At 41.6% G+C, this 24,579-nt stretch overlaps 1 protein-coding gene across 1 annotated transcript in view; it reads right to left on the minus strand.

Annotated features, from left to right (window-relative positions):
• The window catches only part of LRRC2 (leucine rich repeat containing 2), a 159,572-nt gene that overhangs the window by 66,600 nt on the left and 68,393 nt on the right, over positions 1-24,579 (minus strand). Inside the window, exons 4-5 of the mRNA XM_019517322.1 lie at positions 19,013-19,169; positions 2,741-2,877 (exon numbers count right to left, since the gene is read on the minus strand). Coding sequence (XP_019372867.1) covers positions 2,741-2,877; positions 19,013-19,169 — 294 coding nt within the window. The remainder of the gene's footprint in view (positions 1-2,740; positions 2,878-19,012; positions 19,170-24,579) is intronic.

A 24,579-nucleotide genomic window follows, 5' to 3' on the forward strand; every position in this document is an offset into this window, starting at 1 on the left:
TCCTGCTGCCCTTTCCACCTCTGTGCTTTCAAGAGGGGAACTCCCCAGCCTGTATGTATGCTGCGGATTCCTTCTCCCAAGGCGCAGCACCCTGCATTTATCTATGTTGAACCCCATCCTATTTTCATCTGCCCACTTTTGTAGTCTGTCTAAATCTAGTTGCAGCCTCTCTCTCCCTTCAAGTATGCCCACCTCGCCCACATCTTAGTGTCATCAGCAAACTTGGATAATGTGCTTTAAACTCCCTCATCCAAGTCGCTGATGAAGATGTTAAACAGTGTGGGCCTGAGGACGGATCCCTGGGGGACCCCACTGTTCACATCTCACCAGAATCCACTAGCAGAGGACTACCCTTTTGTGGATAATGCTGCTGTGCCCATCTCAGGACGCATCTCTGCAAAAAGGGGAACCCTGAGTTCCTTCTCTGAAGACATGTGCCCTGGAAATCTTCCAGCAGAGGACTGCTCAGATACATGTAGCATGCTGTTATGCCCTGATTCAGGACACCCCAGAGGTTCCCCCATTTACAATTGTCCCGCTAGACTGGGCCCCTGAAACCCATGGAGTGGCGGGGGCCCTCATCCTGTAGTATAACAGGAGACATCTGTTTATGGCCACACTACTGTTTATGGTTTGGAAACTCACTATGCCTCTTCTAACAAATCAGCATCCCATAGAGAGGGAGGTACAAATTAGGGTATGACTCGGATGCAGTTGTCAACAAACACTTCTGCTCCAAGACAAGTATCCACTTACAACCTTCTCCTTCCCATCAATATTATGTAAAATCCATTTTGGCAACTTCCCTTTTCTATACCGCAGAGCCTGACTAGCATTTAGTACTTGCAAACTGACACTCGGCAGCTCAATCCTGTTCTATTATTAAGCCATTTTCAGGGCATGTAGTTCCCACCAACTTTGTGCAAATTCCCTTTTGGCACGCTTCCTGCCTTTATGCACTAGACACACATGAGCAGGATTTGGTTACTTCAGAACTGATACTCAGCCTTGGTCTTGTTCTACTACTATTAAGCCATTGCAGTGACATTGGGTTGGATCAAATAAGGGATTTAGGTTCTGTAATGCTCATCTCACAGGTACTAGATCCCCAGTGTGGAAGCAAAACCCTGAATTAGAGACCTAATCTCCCCATACAGGACATGGAAGGATTTAGGCACCTCAGAAATACAGTAGTGGTCCATGGAAAGACACTGGGACCTGCAATAGCAATATCTCTTGAGTTGGATGTTAACCTGGCTACTTGCTGCTGTACATATTGAAAAGAGATTTTGCTTTAAGACAGTATTTGCAAGTCCAGGCAACACAGAGACTCACCACAATTAAGCTACCTCGAACTGGTGAAAAGGAAATACATATCTACACTGGTCTGAGTGTAGTGTGTTGTTGGGGCTGCAGGGAGGTGACTTGGGCCACCTGGGATCCAGAATCTAGAACCTGCTCCTGATAAGCACCAATAATTATTGTCCCAAAGAACTGAACAGGGCTCACACCTTTTAAAATACAGCCAGAAAAAATGGTGATGATCTCTATATTTTATACAACCGTCTAATGGTCGGCAATCATCTAGAAAGTGGGAGATTAGATTCAATTCTCTTCTCAACTTTATGGATTCAAGCCTACGTATCTCACATCTGCCCAAACCACTACGCAATAAAGTATTATTGGCAGCCCATGTTGAAGCTGGACCACCATATAGAAAGAAATGCAAGATTTATGGGATGAGAAGAAAAGCAAGCAAATGGGATCCTGACTCTTCAGCCAGTGTTTTGAGCTAGTTTCTTTTCCCTGGCTAGGCTTAGGTATGACCAGGTGCCTAGCTTTCAGGAAATTTTTAGGTAAGAAAGGAGAGCCCCTAAGATGTTTAGACAACTCCAAGACTAAAAGGCTGCTAGACAGCGATTTTGAGGTATCTTGTATACAGATACAAATGCAGCTTATAGCTGTAATTCAGAATGATTTCTGCAAATCATTCTGACTTACGTTACCCCAGACCAAACAGAAGTTCACTGTTGATTCCTGCGGAGAGGGGAATCCAGCTGTGGGCTGGGAGCCTGCAGCCAGGTTCCCATAGCAATGGTGCACACTGTCTGCTAGCTCTTGCTGTTTTCAGAATGGGACAGCGGAGGAAGACAGCAGAGGTAACTTGTTTTTGGGACCCCCCAGCTGGTGCTGAAGGGTGAGGTGGGTGAATTAGACCCCCCACACACACTTTGGTGAGTCTCCGATACACCCACCCTACCTTCCAGGGGGCCTGAAAAACCCCCAAACTAAACTCCCTCCATTCCCTTTCTCCCCTCCCATTCTTAGAATAGTGACAGGCTAGGAGCTCTGCAGACACAAGTTACAGAAGATGCTACATTTTGAAATGTCTTTATCTGATACCTCATGTAATGAAGGGTCAAATTTTCACCTGATCAGCCATTTCAAAGCTGTTTGCAGCCAAACAGCTGTGTGGCCACAGCTATAGACTGCTTTCTGTGGCCAGACCAGGTGAAAATTGTCACTTTTGTCTGCACCAAACATGTCCACCTAAGTCCTGTCTGAGTCAGTGAAGTCATCTTTTGAATCTGGTCCATGGCTACTAAAATGTATTGTTAAATTATGCAAGTGATAGTATTTTGGTGCATTAAGAGTCTGTAAGAAAATCTTACAGTGATATAATAAACATATCTTACAGATCAAATAATCCAGTTATACGAAATAAAGTTGGAAGTCTTACTTCAAATGGGAGCTCCATTATTTCTAGATTTCCAGATAAATCCAGTTTTTCCAGATTCTCACAGTTTCCCAGTTCTGGAGGGATACTTTTCAAATTATTAAAACTCACATTGAGTTCCTTGAGTTTTTTTAAACACCCTGTTAAAATAAATAGCTAAAATCAGTAAAGCAAGAAACACAAAGGAACCTAGCAACATAAAGTGTATATTCAGCTTAGTAAGAATTGTAGCGGAGAAATAGCCATTCAGTAAGATGTTTAGTGAGAAAAGAATTTGGACATGGTTTCAAAAACTATTATTTACGGAAGCTATTATGGTCTCTTTCCTGAAAGATGTGGCATGCCCTTCACTACTAATGACTTCCTAAAGAGTCTGATCCTTTTATTGGTGTCAGTGACAAAATTTGTACATACCTCAATAGGAATTGGAGCAAGTGCAAAACCAGGTCCTTAGTAATTTTGGCAATTTTTAAAGAGGATAGAAAGCCTGCTTTTTGCCTGGAAGTTATAGTGACAATTATGACAGCTGTTACTTATCATGACTTATTTCTCTTATCCAAACTTACTGGAAGACATTTAGGAGCATGTCTACACAGCCTCTGCAATACACCAAGTAAAATGCTGCAGTAAAGCATCTCACTCTACCCCATATCCACATTGTGCCTGCTGTCCCAAGACCAATGCAATATAGCCACCCTAGTGTAGCACTGGAAGCATGCCAAACAGGTCTCTCGAAACCTTACTGGTGCACTGCCCACACAGGACTAAGATAGCTTCATTACATCAGTTTGGGGATACAGCGCATGTGAGATAGTGTGGCATGCCACACTATGGTGCTCCGTAGCATAATCCTGAAGAAGTATAGACTTTTCCCAAGAAATGGCTCCTGTTATAAAGGTTAGGGACAGAAGTTACACATAAACCAGTTTAAGTGATCAGAAACTGGTTTAAACCTGTAACAGAACAGAACTTCAGTGCACATAAACCAATTTCAAAATGGTTGAAACTAAATGGTTTAAAATAAACCTTGTTGAACATATACTGGGTGAAACTGATTTGGGTGAAACCAGTTTATGAAACTTCTGTCCCAGACCATAGCAAACATTATACACTTCTTCACCAGTTCCCTTGGTGATCGTGTCTGGATAAGAAAGATAAGGAGAATATGCCTTTGGCGGCACTGACAATACTTTAGGATATGTTCATTCACATTGTACTTCCTACTCACCATGTATTTATCATTTTACATAATCCTCAATAAAAAAGGGTTTTGAAACACCATTAAAGCATACTTCATATTTTGACATGCTTGAAGAAAGAAGAATGTCATAGGGCTTAAACATACAGGGCACAGCTGCTCTTAAATGTATTCATAGCCTGGACCGCATTTTAATAAGGCAAACTGTTTTGTAGAAAGCTTTCCTCCTGTATTATCACCAAGATGAGATCCCCTCTTACTAGTGATCAAATACATCTCTGTAACAAATACAGCAATTTCTTACATGGAAAACCAATAATAAGAAAAATATCATCTCCTAAATGCAATTCAGCAGTTGGAAATAATGAGAAGAATGGCACCATGTTATCCACAAGTTCTCAGTCACTAAAGTGGACCATGTACTAGGGAATTTAGTAAAAAAAAAGTTATCTAGAATCAGCACTAAACTCAACTCTAATTGCACTTTATCCTGTTAATAACTAGTTCGAAATTGTATGTATGCATTTTGTATGTGACCACATGGAAATCTAATGAATAAGTCCTCTATCTATAGTTTATCTCAAATTTTGATGAGGAATCTATTGTTTGAATCCTGAACTGGATGCAATGTGGTATTAATTTAACTTTTGGTTTAGTTTTTTATATTTGAAAAAGGAACGTTTTAATAAAATATATCTATAAAGCAGAGATTCCCAAACCAGGGTGCCATGGCACTCAAGATAAACCCATAGATTTCAAACAGGAATCCATAATGTTAAAACATTTTGACCTATTATGGTCTTTTGAGTTCTCTGAAACAGAAGGACTGCTCCATTATTTTTCTTAGTCAAAAAATGAGCAAAAACAAAGAGCTGGCATTTTCTGCAGGGTTCCCAGAAGGCGTGCTTTTAGATTCAAGGGGTGTCTGGAATCTAAAATGGTTTAGACCACTGCTATAGAGTATCAAAAGGGCTTAAAGTGATCCCATAATAATAAGCTTACCGTTAACAAACTGATACAAAGTCAGCTAAATGTACTTCTTAGAAACAGTTAGCATCACAGCTATTCATCCTCTGTATATCATCTCAAAGCTAAAAAGGGACAAGGTATTTCATATATATCTATTTAGGCCAAGGCAATAAGACCTTCCTCCATCAGACAAGAACCTACATATAGACTAAATCCTGAAATTCTTAATGGACGCTTTATTGCTCTCTACTGTGCAACTATTATTAAGCAGAAGCCTGGGAAGAAGGACAATTCCACATATTTTTCCCAAGGAATTTCCACAGCATTTTCCTATTGGTGAAGGAGATTTGGAAGCTGAATGTGATTACAAGAATCCACAGCCCCCAAAGCTTGTAAACATACAAAATTTCATAAAGACCACAAAGAGCTACCATGGAGAGGTCCATGCCACCTTACAGCATTGTTCAACTGTGACCATTATGCAGGATGCTTCCAAACTTGAGATAGCTCCAGATCCCTGAGTAAGACTAGGAGAAATATCCCAGTACAGAGAAAGGCTACAGATCCCAAGAGGAGATCATACACCTGCCTCCATCTCAGCCTGACTTAGCTCCCAGCTAATGAGCTCCATATCCTCAGTGAACTCTCAAGAAACAGGAGCTGAACGAGATGGTTCACAGAAAACACCCCCTTCCATGCTAATTCTGATTAAGTGGACATAACTTGTACTTCAGTTTAACTAATTATTTTACACAGAACCCCTACTGACTTCCAGGCACACAATAGACATTTTAGTTCAACTGGCAGGGATAGAAAATGACCACAGACACTGATCTGGTAGTGCAGTGTTATCATCTGGTATAGGAAGATGATCATAGTAGCTCAAGAGGGTTAACAAGCAAAGTTGTTATCTTTATTTCAGGTCCTCAAGCACATACAACAATATAATCTTGGGCTATCAATTGTAACATGATGTAGATAAATGACAATATTATTTACACCATTTACCATGTGTTACATCTAAGTTCACCTCATTAAAACAAAAATAAATCACTGACGTGTGGATGCCTAGAGATGGAACAGATTCAGTGTGATGAGAAAGATTTCTGTTAATTTGAACCCAATTAATTCCTGGCTTTAAATGGAAGCAATTGCCATTTAAGTCAGAGAAGGACTGTGTTCATTTATACCAGGGATGAATTTACTAAACCTAGAAGTTTCACTGAGCTAGTGTGGTACACAATAGATGTGGCTAGCACTCGCATTCACTCCCGAGCTCAAAGGATCATTATACCCGGGTCAACTAAAAGAAGTGTTCGGCCCAAGTCTGGCCATGCCCCTAACTTCCTATAGCCAGTTGGTAACCTGGCAGGCTGGACGGAGTAGCTCTGTGGGTTGGATCTGGCCTGAAGGCCTGATGTTTGTTACCCCTGTATTAGGATATTTTTGCTATCTGGTCTCACCGTTTCTATCCCCAGTTCATCTCCACCAGGGCTGATGATTTATTCTGCAGGCCTACCCTAAGCAGAGTTAGATCACAAGATACAAGGCCCTGTCTGTATGAGTATTTCTTCCAACAGTGGAGCAGAAACCATGGGAGAACTAGTATGATAATTTAGCAGACATCTTCTAACAGTCTGAGTAGAAAAGGGAATGGCAGTAGAGTAGATAAGCTGTCTTGCTATATTTGTGATTTATAACATACTAAGGCTGTACTCTTTCTTTTCCTGTTTCTAACTGATGAGCCAACACAGCTTATAACAGAAATTCTACCTGTTTCTCTCAAACTGCACAATTTGCACATTATACTATTGAATTCTATCCCATTTCTATTACTCCAGTTCTCAAGGTCATTCAGTTTTCCTGTACAACATTCCAGTTCTTCTCTGAATTGATGAGAGCTCCAATTTCCTTTCATTATCAACTTTCTGGTCAGCACATTCTCTTTGTGCCCAGGTGACAAGGAAAATCATCAGTCCCAAAGTCAATCAACAAGAAACTCCACTAGTAAACGTATTCCAGCCTAATAGATCCATGCAATTTATTGCTGTCTCCTCATTAGCCAGTTCCTTACTTGCCCTATAGTTCTTAAACTAATCCTTATCTTCTCCAGCTTTACATATATCAAACATTTTTCTTTGGTCCAGACAGATGAGGTCTATCATATACACTTTGCGTTTAAAAAAAAAAATCAGTTAACTTATCAAAGAAAGATCTCTAGCTAGCCTGGCAAAATCCACTTTTGGTAAATTCATGTTGAATGTTATCCCATTTTCCATTTATCTCCATGTTGCTAATTATTCTTTCCTCCTAAACCCCAGAGTACTATCAAAGCTGTTGATAGCCTAAGCTGTGTTTTTCCCCTCCTCTTCTTAAATATAGACACTATGTTAACTGTTCTCCCTTCTCCTGGGTTTGATCAACCTTGTTGCTGTAAATAACAGTAGATCAGAAGGGATGATGTAAGGCCATAAAACGCCTAACCAAAATCCCACTGAAGGGAGACATACCTTCCCCAACAGTAGATCAGAAGGGATGGTGTAAGGTCATAAAACACCTAACCAAAATCCCACTGAAAGCAGACATACTTTTTCTATTAAGTAATGTGTTTTCCATGGAAAAAGGTGAAGCACAAAGGTCCCAAGCAGCTTTCAAGAGCCCTCCCCACTATTTTATAGGTGTAATAGGCTGTATTGTCATGGCAGGAACTACTGCTCTCAGCAGGCTACTGGAGAAAGAGGAAGGAAGCAGAGGGGGAGCTGTGATTGCACACAAAGAAAAATCTTGGCTCAGAGAGAGAGAATGAAGCAGCAGCCGGCAAGATGCATGCTGAGACCCAGGAGCTGCAGTGGGGCTGACTCTGCAAGCCACAGCAGCAGGGCTCAGAAGGGGAGCCTGGGTACACACTACACAGTAATTCAGCACTCTGTCAGACTAAAGGCTGGCTTGAGAGCCCCCCGGAGCTAAGGGAGGGCTTAAGATTACTTCAGTGTCTTGCATCATGTTAATGTTTCCTATTTTTTATCTTGCTATCTGTCCCTAAAGGGTTGTATCTTTGAGTCATTGTTATTGTCTGTTACGTATATTCTAAGCATATTTACTTTAATGTTTGCCCTCTTGTGTTTTTCCCAATCCCCTTAGTCCATTGGCCTGGGACCCTATCTCCCCAGAATCCCCCATATAAATTTGAAAACCCTCCTTTTGACTCCTGTGCAGTTTCCAAGGTTTGAATCATAGGCAAAGTCCCAGCCACCTTCATTCATGCTCAGAGTTTACTGCACTATCAACTGTGCAGGACAGATAGGGCATCTTTACACATGCTCTGGGATGGGGGTGGAGGGAGCGCTTCAATTAGAGCAGCTGTCAGGAGCCTGTGGCGGTGGTGCTTTAACTAAACTTTAATGTTGAATGAGCTTTTAGTTAAAGTGCCCCGCCACCATTTTGAAGCACATGGATGGTGAATATATAAATTGCAGAGGCTGCTGGGTGTACTAATTAACTAATTAATCGAGTCTGCTCTAACACACTGTAATTACAGCACATTAGAGCAGGTGTCCTGCTCATCTGTAGGCACCCATAAGGCTCCATATATGGGAACATATGCAATACTAAAGTATATAAGAACTTACTCTTCTTAATCTCTACTCAGGGGCATCTTCCAGCTATGAAACAAATGCAGATGATCTCCATTTTCTTATTCATCCATACCAAGGACTGACCAATTATGGTGCAGCCAGTTTATGTAGCCAAGTGGAGATACTGCCTCCTTTACAACTGCGTGGACATGGGTGCGGATGTAACCCCTCCGTCTTCCCCAGCTCCCAATCCTGCCAATAATATAAATGTTGCTAAAGCATAAATTAAAAATAATAATAAAATTGCTGCTGGCACAGCTTTGTGGTTAACTACTCTTTATGAAGCTAGTGCACAGTTTTCAGTTCTATAAAAAATGTAAATTAGAAAATGAAATGGCTAACATCTCTTTTGTGTTTTCCAAGCAGAGGCAGTTAAAGTGATAATGATATCCATAGCTTCTCTGGCAGTTTCATGTTTAAGAATATTTTATATTTAATTAGGAGCTGCAATACCACAGTTGTTGCCTAAGATCTTGTTTATTCCCATTTCGATATTTTAAAACTCATTATTAACAAAATTAAAACCCATAATTAAACCCTGTAATTTTTAATTTTTAATAGATAATGCACTACCATAATGACTGAAATGCAACTTTACCATGTAGACAACCCTGCATTAGAGCCCTTAACAAGGGTTTCAGAGACTAGGAGGAAATGAAGTTACACAGCAGTTTTTTAATCACCTAAGGACATTATTTTTCAGTAATGTGCATCCACTGGCATAAACCTGGTTTCTGCATCAGTCTGATGTACTCAAGCCAAAATAACTGGACAAAGAAGCCTCTTTGTCATTAGCCCATTTAATGACAAATTGTCTTTTTTTCCCAGTCCTCTCTTCTCCACCAGTGATGCCAGCTTTGTTTCATTTGAAAGGAGATATTGAACCTGAAGTTTACCAATGACAATGCAAGTGTCAATACTGTATTGTTAGTTATTTCACTGCTAAACAAAGCATGTAAAAAAAAGAGAAAGATTACAATCTTCTCCATCTAGCATTTTGGCATAAAGAGGATGGGTCACCATTTTTAAGTCATCATCAAGAAACTGATGCTTGATTAGTTATATTTTGTTACTGAACCACCCTCCATGTGTCCATTTCTAAAACATTAGATTTAAAATCAGAATACTACTATCAATACTAATTGTAAATGAACAAGTAGACAAATCAAGTTATGATTCTTGGGACCTGCAGCCTGTGGTCAGAGGAGTACCGACATAGCAGCAAGTTAAAAAGAAACCAAAAAACCAGCACAATATGTTGGAGGGGAAGATGAAGATGACCATATGGGCTGAAGGGCTAGAGATTAAGTCCATCTACAGAAAGAAGCCTAATATGAAAGACCCCTTGTTAAGACTAGGGAAGAAATTAAAGGACAACTATGAGGAAGGTCAATAGTGTTTGGGAGGAATTTTGATGAATCAATACCCCACATAAAATTCACATACCCATCATTTTTAGTGAGCAGAAAAGATAGAATACCAATGCACAACCAAAATAATTGCATTCTTTTGGAACAATACAGATTGCTTTGTTCTCAATTTGTCCTTCCATTTTAGTACTTTTATTTTAGATCTTTCATTCTCAGTAGAAGGGATCTACATGTGAAGGAGACTTCTGGATAAGGTTATCCTTATAAATCAGTGGTATATCCAAAATGAGTGAGAGCATGATGCTATACAAAGATGTTATTATCTGTCCCTGGAAATGATAGTTCAGAATCTCAGAAGTCTTTTCTGTTTCATCCACAGCAGCAAAAGTGCAAAGATCTCAACAAAGGTTACTGTACTAATAATCAGAAGTATATTTTATTGGTAATTCTCTGCACTTAGTCATTTGGAATGGTTTTAAATAAGATCTAAAGCTCTCAAATACTGACACCCAAATGTACTCTCCATGATTATTTTACTAAAACCATATAGTCAACATGAGCTAGAAATGCAAGTCCTTAGTAGGCAGTGGACCAAGAAGTGTTTGGGGCCTACATCCCCCATGTAGCCCCACAGCATTGCTAACCAGAAGTTAACAGTTCCATTTCATAGCTATTTTCAAGATTTCCGATTTTTTTCTGTTCCATACTATAAGAGGAACCAAACCATTGAAATTATGTTAAAATATCCAGTTTCTCATGAACATCCAAGCTTTCCAATTCTAGAAGTTAATGTAGCCAACATGTTGGCCACAGATATGGGAGACACTCATTCATCTGCCTGAATCAGAGCAAAGTTTTTCATTCTTGATCACTTTGAAACAGGTTGTACTGGGACTATGGTTCCCATATTCCTCAGGTCAGTATATAAACCTTCATTTCACTGGAAATGTTGCAAACAGCTTTAGACTTATCTTTTCTATCTTTAAAATTATCTTAGTATATCAAAAGTTGCCCTAATGTGCGTCACCAAGTTAGCTTCCACAAGATCACTTGTAATCTAGTGAATTTCTAAACTTTGGTCCAGGTCTGTATTAAAATTAAAGACACAGTACCATGCAACCTTCAACCATCTCTCATCAATCTCTCAAGTATACTTTAGCTGTGTTATTTACTTATGTACTGTAGATTTGTAAACAGAAGCTGGAATGATAGATATCTGAACACTTAACCTTTGCAGAACACTGACTGCTGATTTAGCACCCAATCTGCACTCCTTTCTTAGTTCCCAGGGTTGGACCCATGCAGAAAAATAACTTGGTGATTAATCAGTGAGATATGAGCACAGCTAAAGAGATTCCATTAGCCTGAAACTACATCCAAAGCTTCAGATGCTTTTCAAGTGCTTTTTATAAGATTTTTCTATTAAAATAACTGTATGCAAGCAATACATACTAGTGCATCTATAGCACATAAAGTAAAATCAAACAAGTGTATAAACTTAGATGCTGTAACAAGGCCCCTAACCCATTACTGAGAAGGGGGAGCAAACCCTGGGGCCTACTGGCCAGATGCTGACTCTAGGGTGGAAAAGACTCAGTCAAACACTGACCACAGAGCAGGCAGTGTCAGAAACATCAGGAGTTGGAACTTGCATAGAAACCCCTCAGGTCCCAGCAGCAAGGAGCATTCCCTAAGCTGTCCTAGCAAACCAAAGCTAGAACTACTTGCAGCAGCTCTGGGAAGCAGGTGACCACCAGAGAGTGGGGGCAGGGAGCCATATAAACACCCAGCCAGAGCCAGAGGGAGGCAGTCTGGCCCTGCAAGCTACAGGGGAAAGAGCTCCTACCCAGGAAAACTGCAAGGGAGTGCCTGGTGGACCAGTGAGCTGCAACACCCTGAAAGCCTACAGGGGGATATAACCCACAGGTGGGGATTATGTTGGTACCCAGGGAGGGCTGGCTCGGGTGTTTGCTTACCTACCCTGATGCAAGTGGAAGCTTTTCCTTTTTTTAAAGCAATAGCATGATGTTTTCCTTTGGTTGATGTTTGTTGGCCCAGAAGGGAAGGTTTATGTTAAGCAGCTGCTTGCTGCATCTTAAATTATACTGGTGATTGTGGTAGGGACTGTGAAGGGTGTTTTTGGTGGTGCCATTAGTGCTTTAGGGGCACATGAATGGCTTCAGCCCTGCTGGGGGCAGGCTCAAGGACTAACAGTGAAGCAGAGCCTGGAGCCGGGCCACTCTTGGAGTGGCAGAGCCCAGATGTAGGCTGCGACTGGGGCCGCAGAGCCCAGAGCCAGATGAAGACAAGGCCCAAGGAGGGTTGGGACAAGGCTAGGACTCAGAAGCCACATCCATAGGCCATAGGAGCTAGCCACTAGAAAGAGGAGGCTTAGCCCAGGAAGGCCTAGTACCAACAAGCATATATGGGTACCCCTGAGACACATAATTAGCCCATGAGCCAGTAAGTAAGACCAGGGTTGGAAAGCCCTGGGGCAGTCTCCCTTCCTTCAAGGTATAGTGGGTGAGCAAAGGGGAGAGTTCCCCAGAGGGGTGGAACAAGCTAGGGTTGAGCAACCACCAGGGGACATCATGACTACTTCATGGGACAAGCACCTTGTTACAGATGCCAATCTATATTTTTTTAGATCAAAAGGAATCTTTTTATAATCTGACTAACACAAAGAGAGCTGCATTATTTACAGAGGGGAGTCTCTATTCCTGTATTTGAACTGAGCCATCTTAGCAAAGAAGGTGCTCATTCGTGTCTAGTTGTATTAATGGGAATCTTTCCAGTCTTTGTGCTAATATGTCAATTTAAGCTGGAGCCTTGTCTGGAAAATCTGGAATACTTGCTGATACTTCAGAACTATAATATTAATGGCCATCATCTGCCAAACTACACTACTGCAAACTACTGTTTTTGATAAAATACATAAAAATTCCTGGGAGCAAGGACCCACCTTCAGATCTTCCTGCATTCAAGCAAGTCATAAGCCACATACAGACATCTAGTTTCTACCAGGAGAATTGTCTTCCTTCTAGTAGAAAATGGAAGTGTGTAGATATTCAAGCTTTCTCTCCTGGAGCAAAAATGGTCACTTCATGAGAAAAATAACCCAGCAACAACCAGAGTTCAATTGCTCCCAGGAGAGCTTCCCTTGGGAGACAGAATGTCTACACATTTTCCCCTGGCTTAAGTCCTCTGGGGACTAGGAAGAGTGGAGCTGGGGTGGAAAGACTCTTGTGTCTTCCCAAGAGTAGGGTCACCCCCCTCTGAAGAAAACATGGGACAGCTGCTCCCACCCTTCCCATAGACAGGAGAGGAGTGGTAGAGGAACCCTAACTGTTCATCACCTGCTTTTCATACAAGAGTTCCTGGTGCAAGAAGCAGGCAGAGGCTTTGCCACACTTTGTTCACCTCTCAGGTACTAGGGGCACCAATACATGTTCCTAATGCCTGCTCTAATGTGTTCTAATTACAGTGCATCAGATCAGACTTGATTAATCGAATCTGCTGGAGCATGCTAATTACCACACTTGAGCAGCCTCAGTCTCACGTGTATTCAGAGCCTCTGTGCTTCAAAATATTGAACAACGGAGTGCTACAGGGGGTGCTGCAGCCACCCCAAAATTTGCCATAGCCCCCGTCCCAGTGCCACTGCCACCTGCGCAAAGTGCAGCCCTGGCTCAACCCCTCTCCCCCCAGCCAGGAAATTGCAGCACCAACCCCGCCCCAGCTTGCCTCACCCCACACGCAGATCTGTGGGCACATGCCCCCCATGCCTTCCTAGGTTGCATGCTGCAGTGGAATCCACCCCCTCCCCATGCCCCGAGAAGAGCTGCTCGTGGCTCCATCCTGCACCCTGCCCCAGCTGTGCAGCCACTGCCCCAGCCCCAGCCCTACTCCCTCTCTCACCATGGGGGCCTCGATCTGCCCCTCCCACTCCTATTCCCTCACAACAGTCTTAATAGCCAGACCCAGCTGCTCTCCATGCTGCTGGGCTGCGCTTCTGGCCACCTGCATGCCACGCTGTGGCTGCGTGCATGTACGGGGCATTTATCAGTGACGTTATCAGCTACATCAGTCAAAAAAAGCTGATTGCCAGTGCTGTCAATTATTCTTATATCGGTGTCAATCTGATATGGCACTGATGTGTCGGCACACCTCTAGTCATTAATTGTACTGTTCAACCCATTCACAATATCAATCTCCCAGATTGCTTTCAATAGTCACTGGGAGATCAATGCCAATTCTGGTAGACTCCTGGCCAATCCAGGAGGGTTGGCAACCCTGGTCAAGTGCCACTTCCTGATATCCTTTTCATTTAACTTCAACTCGTGGCAAGTGGAATCTAAAAACAAAGGGAGCAAAAGCACCCATAGAGTACAGCACCCAGGCCCTGCTCTGGTGCAGCCCTTTAGCCTGGGTTCCTCTACAGTGTTCCTCACCCCAGAAGAACCATGAACAAAGTAGTTCTAACACTGTCCTAGAAAATGGAAGATAAAGGCTTTTATATGAAGCCTAAACCAATGTGTTTGTTGTAGAATAAGTTCTGAGAAGACTTACTGGGTTGAGTCAGGGAACATGGGTGAAATAACACCTAGTTTCTAGATCCCAGGCAGATTTTGGTGCAAGTTTCTCAGCCTTGGCAAAATTGAGACATCTGTACATGGGTAGAACAACTATCAAGGTCCTAGGGAATTTAAGATCACAAATTGCTGCATATATGGAGCTTGGTCACCTCCAGAGCTAGGTGGCAACTGAGCAGAATGTTCCAGGAACTAACTTAGCACCCAACTTAGTCCAATAAAAAACTAAGTCCTTCATAGAATCTAGCACCAGGTCCTCCTGGTGTGCCGTGTACTAATATCCCTTATCAAGTCAGAAACCACTTAAACAAAGACACAAGAACAAAATTTGTTGAAAAGAAAGATGCAGCAACCTGCATGGAAGTTGGACAAAGGTGCATACATCCCAGGAAGGATGAGGCTGAAGGGGCACTAGAGAAGTCACAGCATTTCTATGACTAGTTCTCCTAATACTTTAGCTTCACAAGGGTATAACCTTCTCAGATTATTCCCAGGATGCAGATGATTAAGCACCCCTCCATTCTCAGAGCCTCACATCCCGCAAGGCAGAACTGGCATACAGATTTTTTCACTGCACATAAGGATTGTGTGGGACATGTGTATCCCCTATATATCCTCTCTGTGGGCCTTACATGGTTCAGATAGTCCTGCTTTGCTGTAGTGACCCTAGACCCTGTAAATTTATTGTTGTACAATGAGAACACAGAGCCAGGCACCACTTAAAACACTAAATAGAACTTAGCTGTACACATGTGGTGCACAAACCTGAGTACCTGTATGTGGGGGCTGAACTTCACCACAGGAGTTGAGAAACTGCAGCTGCTATTCAGGCACTTAGCCCTTGATTCATTAAAGCACTTAAACCTATGCATAATTTCAGACAACTCCCACTAAGATCAATGGGACTATTCAAGTGTTAAGCCAAGGTAGGCAAAGTACTTAGCTGAATCAAGGCTATATTTCATACATATAAACAAACTTTTGACAGTTAATTTCAATCCTGTTTAGAAATAATTTAACACAGAGGACCAAAGGGATAGGTTCCACCTATGAGATGACTAAACGCATTCCTATTCTGCCCTGCCTCAGACCCTGAAAAATATGTCTGCTTTTCTAATACACCTTCATCACAGCCTTAAGACTAAGGGCGTGTGTAGGTGAAACAGGGACCCTAAATTGAAGTGACGGGCTTTCAAAAACACCGCTTCAATTTAGGACCCTTTCAGGTGCACAGACCTGAACTTAACTGCATCTCCAATGGCAGGGAGGGCAGGGCAAGCTGCTGGTGGGCAGAGTAGTCCCTGGGCTGGGGGGGTGGGCTGATGCTTCCCTCCACGGCTGCAGCGCCATCCTCCTCCCAGCAGCACCCATGCACAGGCACACTGGTCGGGCGATCCTGGGGGGGCACCGCAGCTGTGGAGGGAAGCACCGGGCCCCCATGCAGCTCAGGCAGACAGGCTTTGGGCTGCTGCAAGGCTGCCTGCATGGGCTTCCTGCAGAGCCCCTGAGATGCACGGAGCCTGTTGCTTCGCTGCGCACCCCAAGTCATTTAAGGCACATTACACCGCCGAATTTGCTACAGTGGCTGGAATTACTGAGCATTACACCACCAACACGTACAAACACCAACACCACTAAAGTGATACAAAAGCATTTAACCCATTTTAAAGGGTCGTGCACACATGCCCCTCATTTCGTCAACACATGGCCTATGGTATTCAAAAAGTGAGGAGGAGCATTTGTCCACCTCTTGTGTCAGCTGTTATTCAGAGACTCAACCAAGGTGGACCACCGAGGGGAAGATCCAGAGGAGGTGTGGGAGAGTGATCACACCCCTCTTTGGCTATGTAATGTGTGAACTCTCAGTACAGGGTATGGCCAGAACCCTTACTTTTGTACAGGCCAGTTTTACTTCAGAGCCCAGGGCGTGAGCACTGCTACCGTCACACCTTTCCCTTGCTGCTGAATTCCCTTGCTGTTGGGGATAGCAAGGGACAGAAAGGGCAAATACCAACAGCATTCACCTTCATGGTTCTGGAATCATGCAAAAGGAAGGGCTCTGGCCAGACTAAGCCCCAATTAGCAGGTGAACTCAGAGCTCACTACTTATGCAGAGCTCTGGCAGGACCTTGTGCTGACCAGGCAGCAAGCTCAGATTGTCATGTGCACGTGTGGCACAGCCACAGTTGGGAGTTGCATGTCCCTTACCTCTTTTCTGGATCATTTACAGATGTCTAAGTAACACTTGGGGACCTAATAGGTGGGAATAGGATTTGGCCAACAGTGTTTGCACTCTTCTCTCTATGTTTTTCTTTTATTTAGATCAGCGTTTCTCAACCTGTGGGTTGCAACCCAAAAGTGGGTCACAAGAATATATGAAAAGGTTGTGAACCAACTTTAAAAATTGCTTCTCCTTTAAGGTGAAAAATATGGGAAACTGTGGCTTTTTCCCTTGCAGGCTGACAGAGTTCCAGCCTGCAAGGGGTTGCTTGGGGCTCCCCATGCCCCACACCCACACACCCTGTCCCATACACCCATCCCCTGACCCACGCACTGGGGTGCTTGGGGGCAGGGAGGGACAGCAGGTTGGGAGTGAGGGGTACTGGGTCGGGACCAGCTGATGTTTACAACTGGGTCCTGGTTAAAAAAAAAAAAGAAAAAAGGGTGAGACCACTAATTTATACCACCTTGATTTTGAAAAGCAATTTATTAAAATAATAACCTCAGATGCATGTGATTATCTCCCATTGCTTTCAGCGGGAGCTGTATAAAAATTATTGAAGGCAGAATTGAGTTCAATGCATGTATGGATTTTTCTTTTAAAAACTGGTTGGAGACGTATTTGAAACCTATCCTCTTTTCCCAAGATTGGCCTTCAAATAATCGCTCCAAAGAGAACAGATCATGCTAGGATTATTAGTTTCATGTCTCTTGCTAGAAACAAATGTTATTTCTTTTCATAACTAGCTTTACTTCTAAGGACTAGTGTCTTAGTTAAAGTCCAGTAGTACAAGAAAATGAACAAAAAAACAGTCTTTAACTGCATCAAAGGGTCAAGTAGTATTCAATTTTTAGCATGGCATTCAGTAGTCTAGGAAAGCACGTCCTTAGTTAATTGAGGGGACTAACATTTTCCATTCCTTTCACATTCCCTCAGACAGAATTTAATTTCAGAATATTTTCTTTCCCATTCTCCACTGCCTTCTGGTGGAATCCTTCAGCCAAATAAGACTAATGATCCATGTCAGTACTAAGGTCAAAGTACTGATTAAATAGTTAGTGTTTATTTTACATCTGTTAACTCCTGCTTCTGTTTTGTATATGATTTGTTTGAGTATTTAACTGCCGGGCACTCCATAAGATATATTTTTTCAAGTCAGCAAGCAATTATCTGTATAAAATGTAACATAAGAAAATAAATAAATAAAAAGCAGCAGTTTTATTCTATCAAACAAAAGGCTAATATAGTAATTTCAAAGTACCATGACTCTAGATAAGAATATTAAAAGAACCAAGGGTCTGGGATAGATAGCTGCCAAGACAGAGGCTTTTTTTCCTACCCTGAATTAATATACTGACTACTTATATGCATTATGAATCATATGCAAGGAGTGAACCTAAGAAGGCGTTGATGAATCTGAAACCATGAGTCTCTGTTACCAAAGGATACGGTATGAAGAGCAAGCTACTAAACATTTGTACATGGTCTAGCCACTAGAGTGGGAGAAGGTGTTAGTGAAAGCTGGAGTAGCAGAGATTTTTCTTTTTCAAAGATACTACCAATTTCAGCAGTGATTCTTGTTTAAAGTGCAGTGAATCTCTCAGACAGGTTACAACTTAAAAAACTTAGAGAGATTACTATAAACAACAAAAGAACCAGGCAATTTTAGAATTTTTAAAAATGTACAATAATAAAAGCCAAAGTATGTAAGGGTTAAGGAATTAAAATCCCCTTTTAGTTTTTTTTGCCCATGTTGAAAACACCCTCCATTTGCAGATCTATTTCCTAGTTAAGTAACATGAGTGGATTAAAAAGGAGTTTAATACAAAATTATGTATTACATATTTTCTGGTAACTAATGTTTTTTAACACTTTTTGGAGCCAGAGGGGCATGAATTCACTGGTTTCAGGCTGCTTTGTGAGATGTTGCTCATACTGTTGCTAACCTACCAAGAGACCTAAAATACTATCCATTTTTGAGCCAGACTCCCCAATCATTTAAAAACAAACCATGACACAACAGAAGGCAATTTGGCTACCCTAACCTCTTAATAGATAAGCATCAATTTTTCCCGTATTTGGGCCATGTTTAGCGGCAAAGTATCCCATGCGATTCCGCAAATAACTTTAAAAAGATAAACCGCCAGAAAGAACAGTTTACTGGAAAAAGTACAAGATATTGTAGGTAGAGACCAGTATCAATAAGTAGTACATGTATGCCAACACAACACCATGCATTTGCACATTTTACCACCAAGAAGCTTAAATAGCTACATACAAATCAACGTACCAATTTCAACTGGGAGATGCGTGATCTGGTTTTTTGATAACTCCAAGACTTTCAGCTCCTGAAACAAGGCAATGTAAGCTGGAATGGTTTGTATCTTTGTGTTATTTATATGCCATTCTTTCAGATGTGTCTGTTCCTTCAATGAATCTGGGAATTCCTGTAAATGAAATTAGATTACATAACTCAAGAGCATTGGACCAATGTATGTAAATACATTCCTAAATAAAAGGAAGGATAATGCCTATGCCAGTACTTAATTTCTGTATTTCACACTGGTTGCCCTTTAAAGACTTTCTCTTCTAGGAAGAGTTTGTCATGGCCCAGCCAGATATGATCAATTTCCAAACCACTGGCTGGAGCGTCCTTTCCTGCACAGAATCCTTAACTAGTTAACAGCAACAGTCAGCTTGTTTGACCACTCCTGTTCAGACATTTTCAAATTTTCTTTCGTGGTATTTTTCCAATGGGCTTGATCAATGGGATTGCAGTGCATAATACAGAATCATTTTTGTTTTATAGCAACAAGATGATAAGCATTTTGTTTGCAAATATTGCAGTGGAATTAAAAATTAACATGTGAACAGATTTCCAGAGAAGTGCAGAAAGGTCATCACTTATGATCCTTTGTCCTTTCCTTTTAGCAAACTCAGATAGCTCACATTGATCTCAGATGGATTTGTCCATGCAAACACTGTTGGAATTGAAGAGGACCTTCATATGGAAGGTTTAGATGCTATGATACCCAGCCAGATGGGAAATGTGATTTCACTTTCCAGAACTTCCCAAATTTGGAGAAGCTGTTTGGTGATTCTTACAATGCAGTGGACAGGACCCGCCCAGGATACAGTGGTGATCAATGGTTGATTGGAGGAAGTGATGATTTTAAACTGGGAGAGATTAGGGGTTATTTCTTCAGCTGACAACAGCTATTTATTGAGAATGCTGCCATCATAAAATGTAAGTGTTCTCCAAAATCCACTGCATGGGGAGGGAGGGGGAGGGGCCTGGCTGCACACCCCCTCTCTGAGCTCAGCACTAGAATGGAAGGGAAGGCTGCTCTAACTGCCTCCCTTCCTGTCCTGCCAGGGCCTGGCCACACCCCCCTGAACTCAGCACTGAAAGGGAAGGGAGGGCTGCTCTAACACCTCCTGGCTTTTAGCCTAAGCCCCTGCCCAATGAAGGCATGTGTCTTCATTTCTTCAGTCCAGAGGGAATGTCTGTGAGGTTGCAAACTGGTTCAGCCTAGCCAGGTTGGACTAACCTGCAAAGATTGAAACAATTCAGGCTCGGGCTTTGTGAATGTATGTCCCTTGCCCAAATGTAGATTTAGATATTTTGCTTCAGACATTCAGACTTGAACATTTTGCCATACTAAAAACATGTACTTAGCATGTTATACTGCTCATTAAAGTTTCCATATTAACCTCAATGTTGAGCTATTTCTGTTTTGAATTAAAAAAAGTCTAGTCAAAAACCCCAATTCAACAAAGCATGCCCTTTTCCAGGACAACATCCTGGGTATAATTTTCAACAGTACCAATGTTCTATTTCCTAAACCACTTAGGGCATCTTTACACATGCTCCGGGGGTTGGGGGACAGGCACTTTAATTACAGTAGTTCCAAGGGCCACTCTAATTAAAGCATCTGCAGCTTCTTGTGTATTCAGTGTCCTGTGCTTCAAAATGGTGACAGGGGTGCTTTAACTAAAGCTCATCGCATGAGCTTTAGTAAAAGTGTCCCCACTGACATTTTGAAGTGTGGGAACATTGAACACACAAGATGTGGAGGCTGCTGGTGTGCTAATTAGCATGCTCTGATCTGCTGTAATTACAATGTGTCGGAATAGCATCCCCGCACATTTACAGGCACCCTTACATTCCTAAGTGTGACTTAAGCACACTTAGGAGCTCAAGTCCCATTGACTGTCTGGAAAGTGTGATTCAGGCTCCTAAGTCACTTAGCTACTTTTTGAAAATTTTACTGCATGTCTTTCTTTTAGCTCCAGACAGGTTAGAACATTAAGATTGAATCCCTTTACTTACACAGGTTCATCCATGCCATTTAGTGAGTGCAGCTTTTACCACGTACACCCAGGGAAGAGGAGGAGGAGGGGGAGGCAGGTAAAATGAAATAGGATTTAGTCCTTTCAGTCTCTAAACAGAGCTCTACTTAGAAACAATCCTTATCTTAGCTTCACAGGTACCTTTTCACCCCAGATATCCAAAATTATTCCCAATACATGAGGATGAATTTGATTTTGAGGTAATTTTTGAAACTCCATTGAGTTTAACCCGTGTCTTTCAGGCTGGCTAAATTATGGGGATTGCACCATTTTAAAGCCTTTAAAAACAGACTAAATTGGTTCTGCTAATTTGGTGACAGTTTTGAGCCATACATCTTGGTTTGAACTATGCAACCCTTAAACATTTCCCTAGCAAAATTCAATTGATAAAAATAAAGCTTGGAGAATTTTCAACTCCCCTTAATAAAGTAACATATAATTTAGCAATCTTCCTCCTAGACTTTATCACCCTGCACCAGTAACATCTGGAATAAATAATCTATCTGATGTGGTATTATCTTCTCTACAAGACTAATTCTGCCTCTTAAAATGAGATTTAATAGCTTCCACCTATGCTCCCTGTATAAAATTATTTTTAAAGAAAAAAAAATGTTAACATAGTAAAAGTAACTTTCTCAGTGCAGTGGCCACAATTACAACTTGTATACAAGATTAAGAAATTTAGCTTTCCTTTAGATTTGGTAATTTCCCTAAAATATTAACAAGGTCACATATTTCAAAAGTTTTCTACTAATTAAGCATCAAGAATAGTGCCACTTCTCTGCAGCTAAGTTATACATCTTAACCTAAATAAGAATATTGAAACGGAGAAATTGAAATGCTGGGCATGTTGCTAGAGTTTGCTTGTTCTGGGTTTTTTCCTTTTTATTTCCTTTTGGTAAGGAATGACAATGTTGTTTTAATTCCATGATTTTATATACATAGAAATGTGTATGTAATTCTTCCCCCTCCTGCTCCCTGCCTTTTCTTTTTGATAAGGATCGTTTTGGGGTTTTTTGCTTCATTTTCTCCACCAGGTGTATGTTACATTGTGATCCATCTTATATATTTGTCGGTTTATGGCAGTTAAAAGAAAATAAAATGTCTGAATTGCCTCAGGGCTGGTAATGAGAAATCTTTCCAGCTTCCTATGGAGGTGGTTCCCCCCTCCTCCAACATTATGTGCTGTACATTTTTCTGTTGCAAAAATAAATCTTAATGGTTCAAACTAGTACTGCTTTTTCTTCAGCTCTTTCTTGATTTCCTCCCCACCCCACACACACACTTTATGAGATACATTGAGACTTAACTTCAAGTGATGGAGCAACACACAGATCTACCAGACCAAGAGAAGCTCGGAAAAAGGAACTGTGACTAAAGAAACAAGCATTTGGGTGCCCCAGTGTTTAGGCAGCATTAGAGTGATGGTGTGGCCATGATGATCCAGGAACTATGTGAGAGGCAAGGATTTCTTAAGATAACATCTTGTATAGGATTACTTGCATAGTTGGGATGGAGTTAGATAAGTTTCTGAAAGCAAGACATGCTTCTTCAGGCCTGAGGAATAAAAGCCAGCACAGCATAATAAAAACCAGTTGAAAAGGGGGGAAATTTCCAGGGGTAGTAGACAAATAGTTAACAGAAGAAAAGTTGATTTCTAGGTCTATCAAAAGGGAGATGAGTTATTCTCATCTTTCATACATGGGAATTCAGGAATCAGGTAGGGTATAATATGCTATAAAGACAATATCAGTATTAAGTCCTTGGTTCTTAGTATCAAGCCGGCTTATGAATTTTTGTTCCAAAGTTTGCCTTTTAAAGGCATTTGTTAGATTTTCATTGAACATGAGGTGGTGTCTCTGTCCTAATGGTGTCTCTCTGCCCTTTATATTTTTTTTTCTGTGAGTTCATTCTGGTATGTAGTCATTGTTTATTTTCACCCACATAGTTGTGACAATGGCATTCGCTGCACTGGATCAGATATAGCACATTTTGAGAGAGGCATGTATAGGCTTTATGGATTCTGTGGGATGGTTTTGAGGTGTGTTGATTGCTGACCTCCAGCAGTGGAGATGTGTTAAGAGATAACACATTTCTTGCTGAGGCAAGGCTGCGTTCCACTTGACGTCTGTTGGATAATTTGCTTCTGATGAGGAGTTGGGCAAGGTTAAGGGGTTGCTTGAAAGCCAGGAGCAGAGAGGCTGGGAATACTTCTCTCAAGCTCTGATCTTTGTCAGGTATAGGCTGTAGTTGTTTAATAATTCTTCTGATCAGTTCCAGTGTGGGGCAGTAGGTGACCACCAAGGTTGTGTGATCACAGTGGGATTTCTTTTTGTATTGCAGCAGGGTATTTGGATGATATATGGTTTATTTTCCTACTGGAGTGTCTTTGTTGTATAAAAACAGATGAGGTTATTTGGGTAAATCCAATATCTTTTATTAGCCAACTCAAATAGTTAGAAAAATTATTCTTAGCAAGCTTTCGGGCACAAACACCCTTTGTCCAGCTGAGGAAGCATCTGCAGATGGTCTGTGCTTTTCTGAAATGGGGTGGTAAAGCAGCCAGAGGCCAGTAGCATGGAAGAAAGTCAGTCACTTAAAATGCAAATTGAGGTGGTCAATAGGTGAGAGACAGGTGGTAGGCGGAGGAGGAATGAAAGTGGCTGTAGTCAAAGGATGAGACACAGGAGGGTGGTGGGGAAAGGAATAAGAATAGCTGGTAAAAAGTGGAAGTCAGATGTTAGGCAGGTTATAATGTGTTATAAATCCAATGTCTATATTTAGTCCATGATTTTCTGTATCCAGTAGATTGATAAAGTGAAGTTCATAGGCTCGTCTGTGGAAGATTTCCAGCTGCCCGTGGTTTGGAGGAAGTGACAGTTGTTGAAAGTGAAATTGTTGTGGGCGGGGATGAAGAGAATGATATGTGCAATATGGTGTTGCAAACCTGAGTGTACTCCAGTGTTCTTGTAGATATTTCAGGCTGGCAGCTGTGCCTTCATGATGTTGGATGTTAGGGTACAGACTGATGACTTCTATGTCTGCAAGTATGGCCTTCTTGGGGAAGTGGCTGACATTCTTGATTCCATTGAAAGAGTCTGTGATATCTTGTAGAAAACTTGCTCTTTGACTGACAAGTGGTTTCAGGATAGCTTCTATGTATCCCAGAACCACTTGTCAGTGCGGGTACCACAGTTGAAAATGATGAGTCTGCTAGGGTTACCCTGTGTATGGATCTTTGGGAGCATATTGAAAGTTCCTGGGGTGGGAGAATGGGGAACAAGTGGAATTATTTTTTTTCCTGAAGCTCATATGGGAAGGATTTGATGACACTTTCCAGTTCCAAAGCAAATTCTAGTATGGGATCCTCCCCAAATTCTTCATAGTATTTGGTGTCAGAGGCTCATCTGTTGGCTTCATTAATGTATTCTTGATGGTTGATGAGGACTATAACTCTACTTTGTCCACTGGTTTGATTACAATTTTATTTTTGATTCTTAGGAA

Source organism: Gavialis gangeticus, unplaced genomic scaffold (assembly GCF_001723915.1).
Source record: "Gavialis gangeticus isolate Ggan-Ray unplaced genomic scaffold, GavGan_comp1, whole genome shotgun sequence".
Taxonomy (NCBI): Eukaryota; Metazoa; Chordata; order Crocodylia; family Gavialidae; genus Gavialis; species Gavialis gangeticus.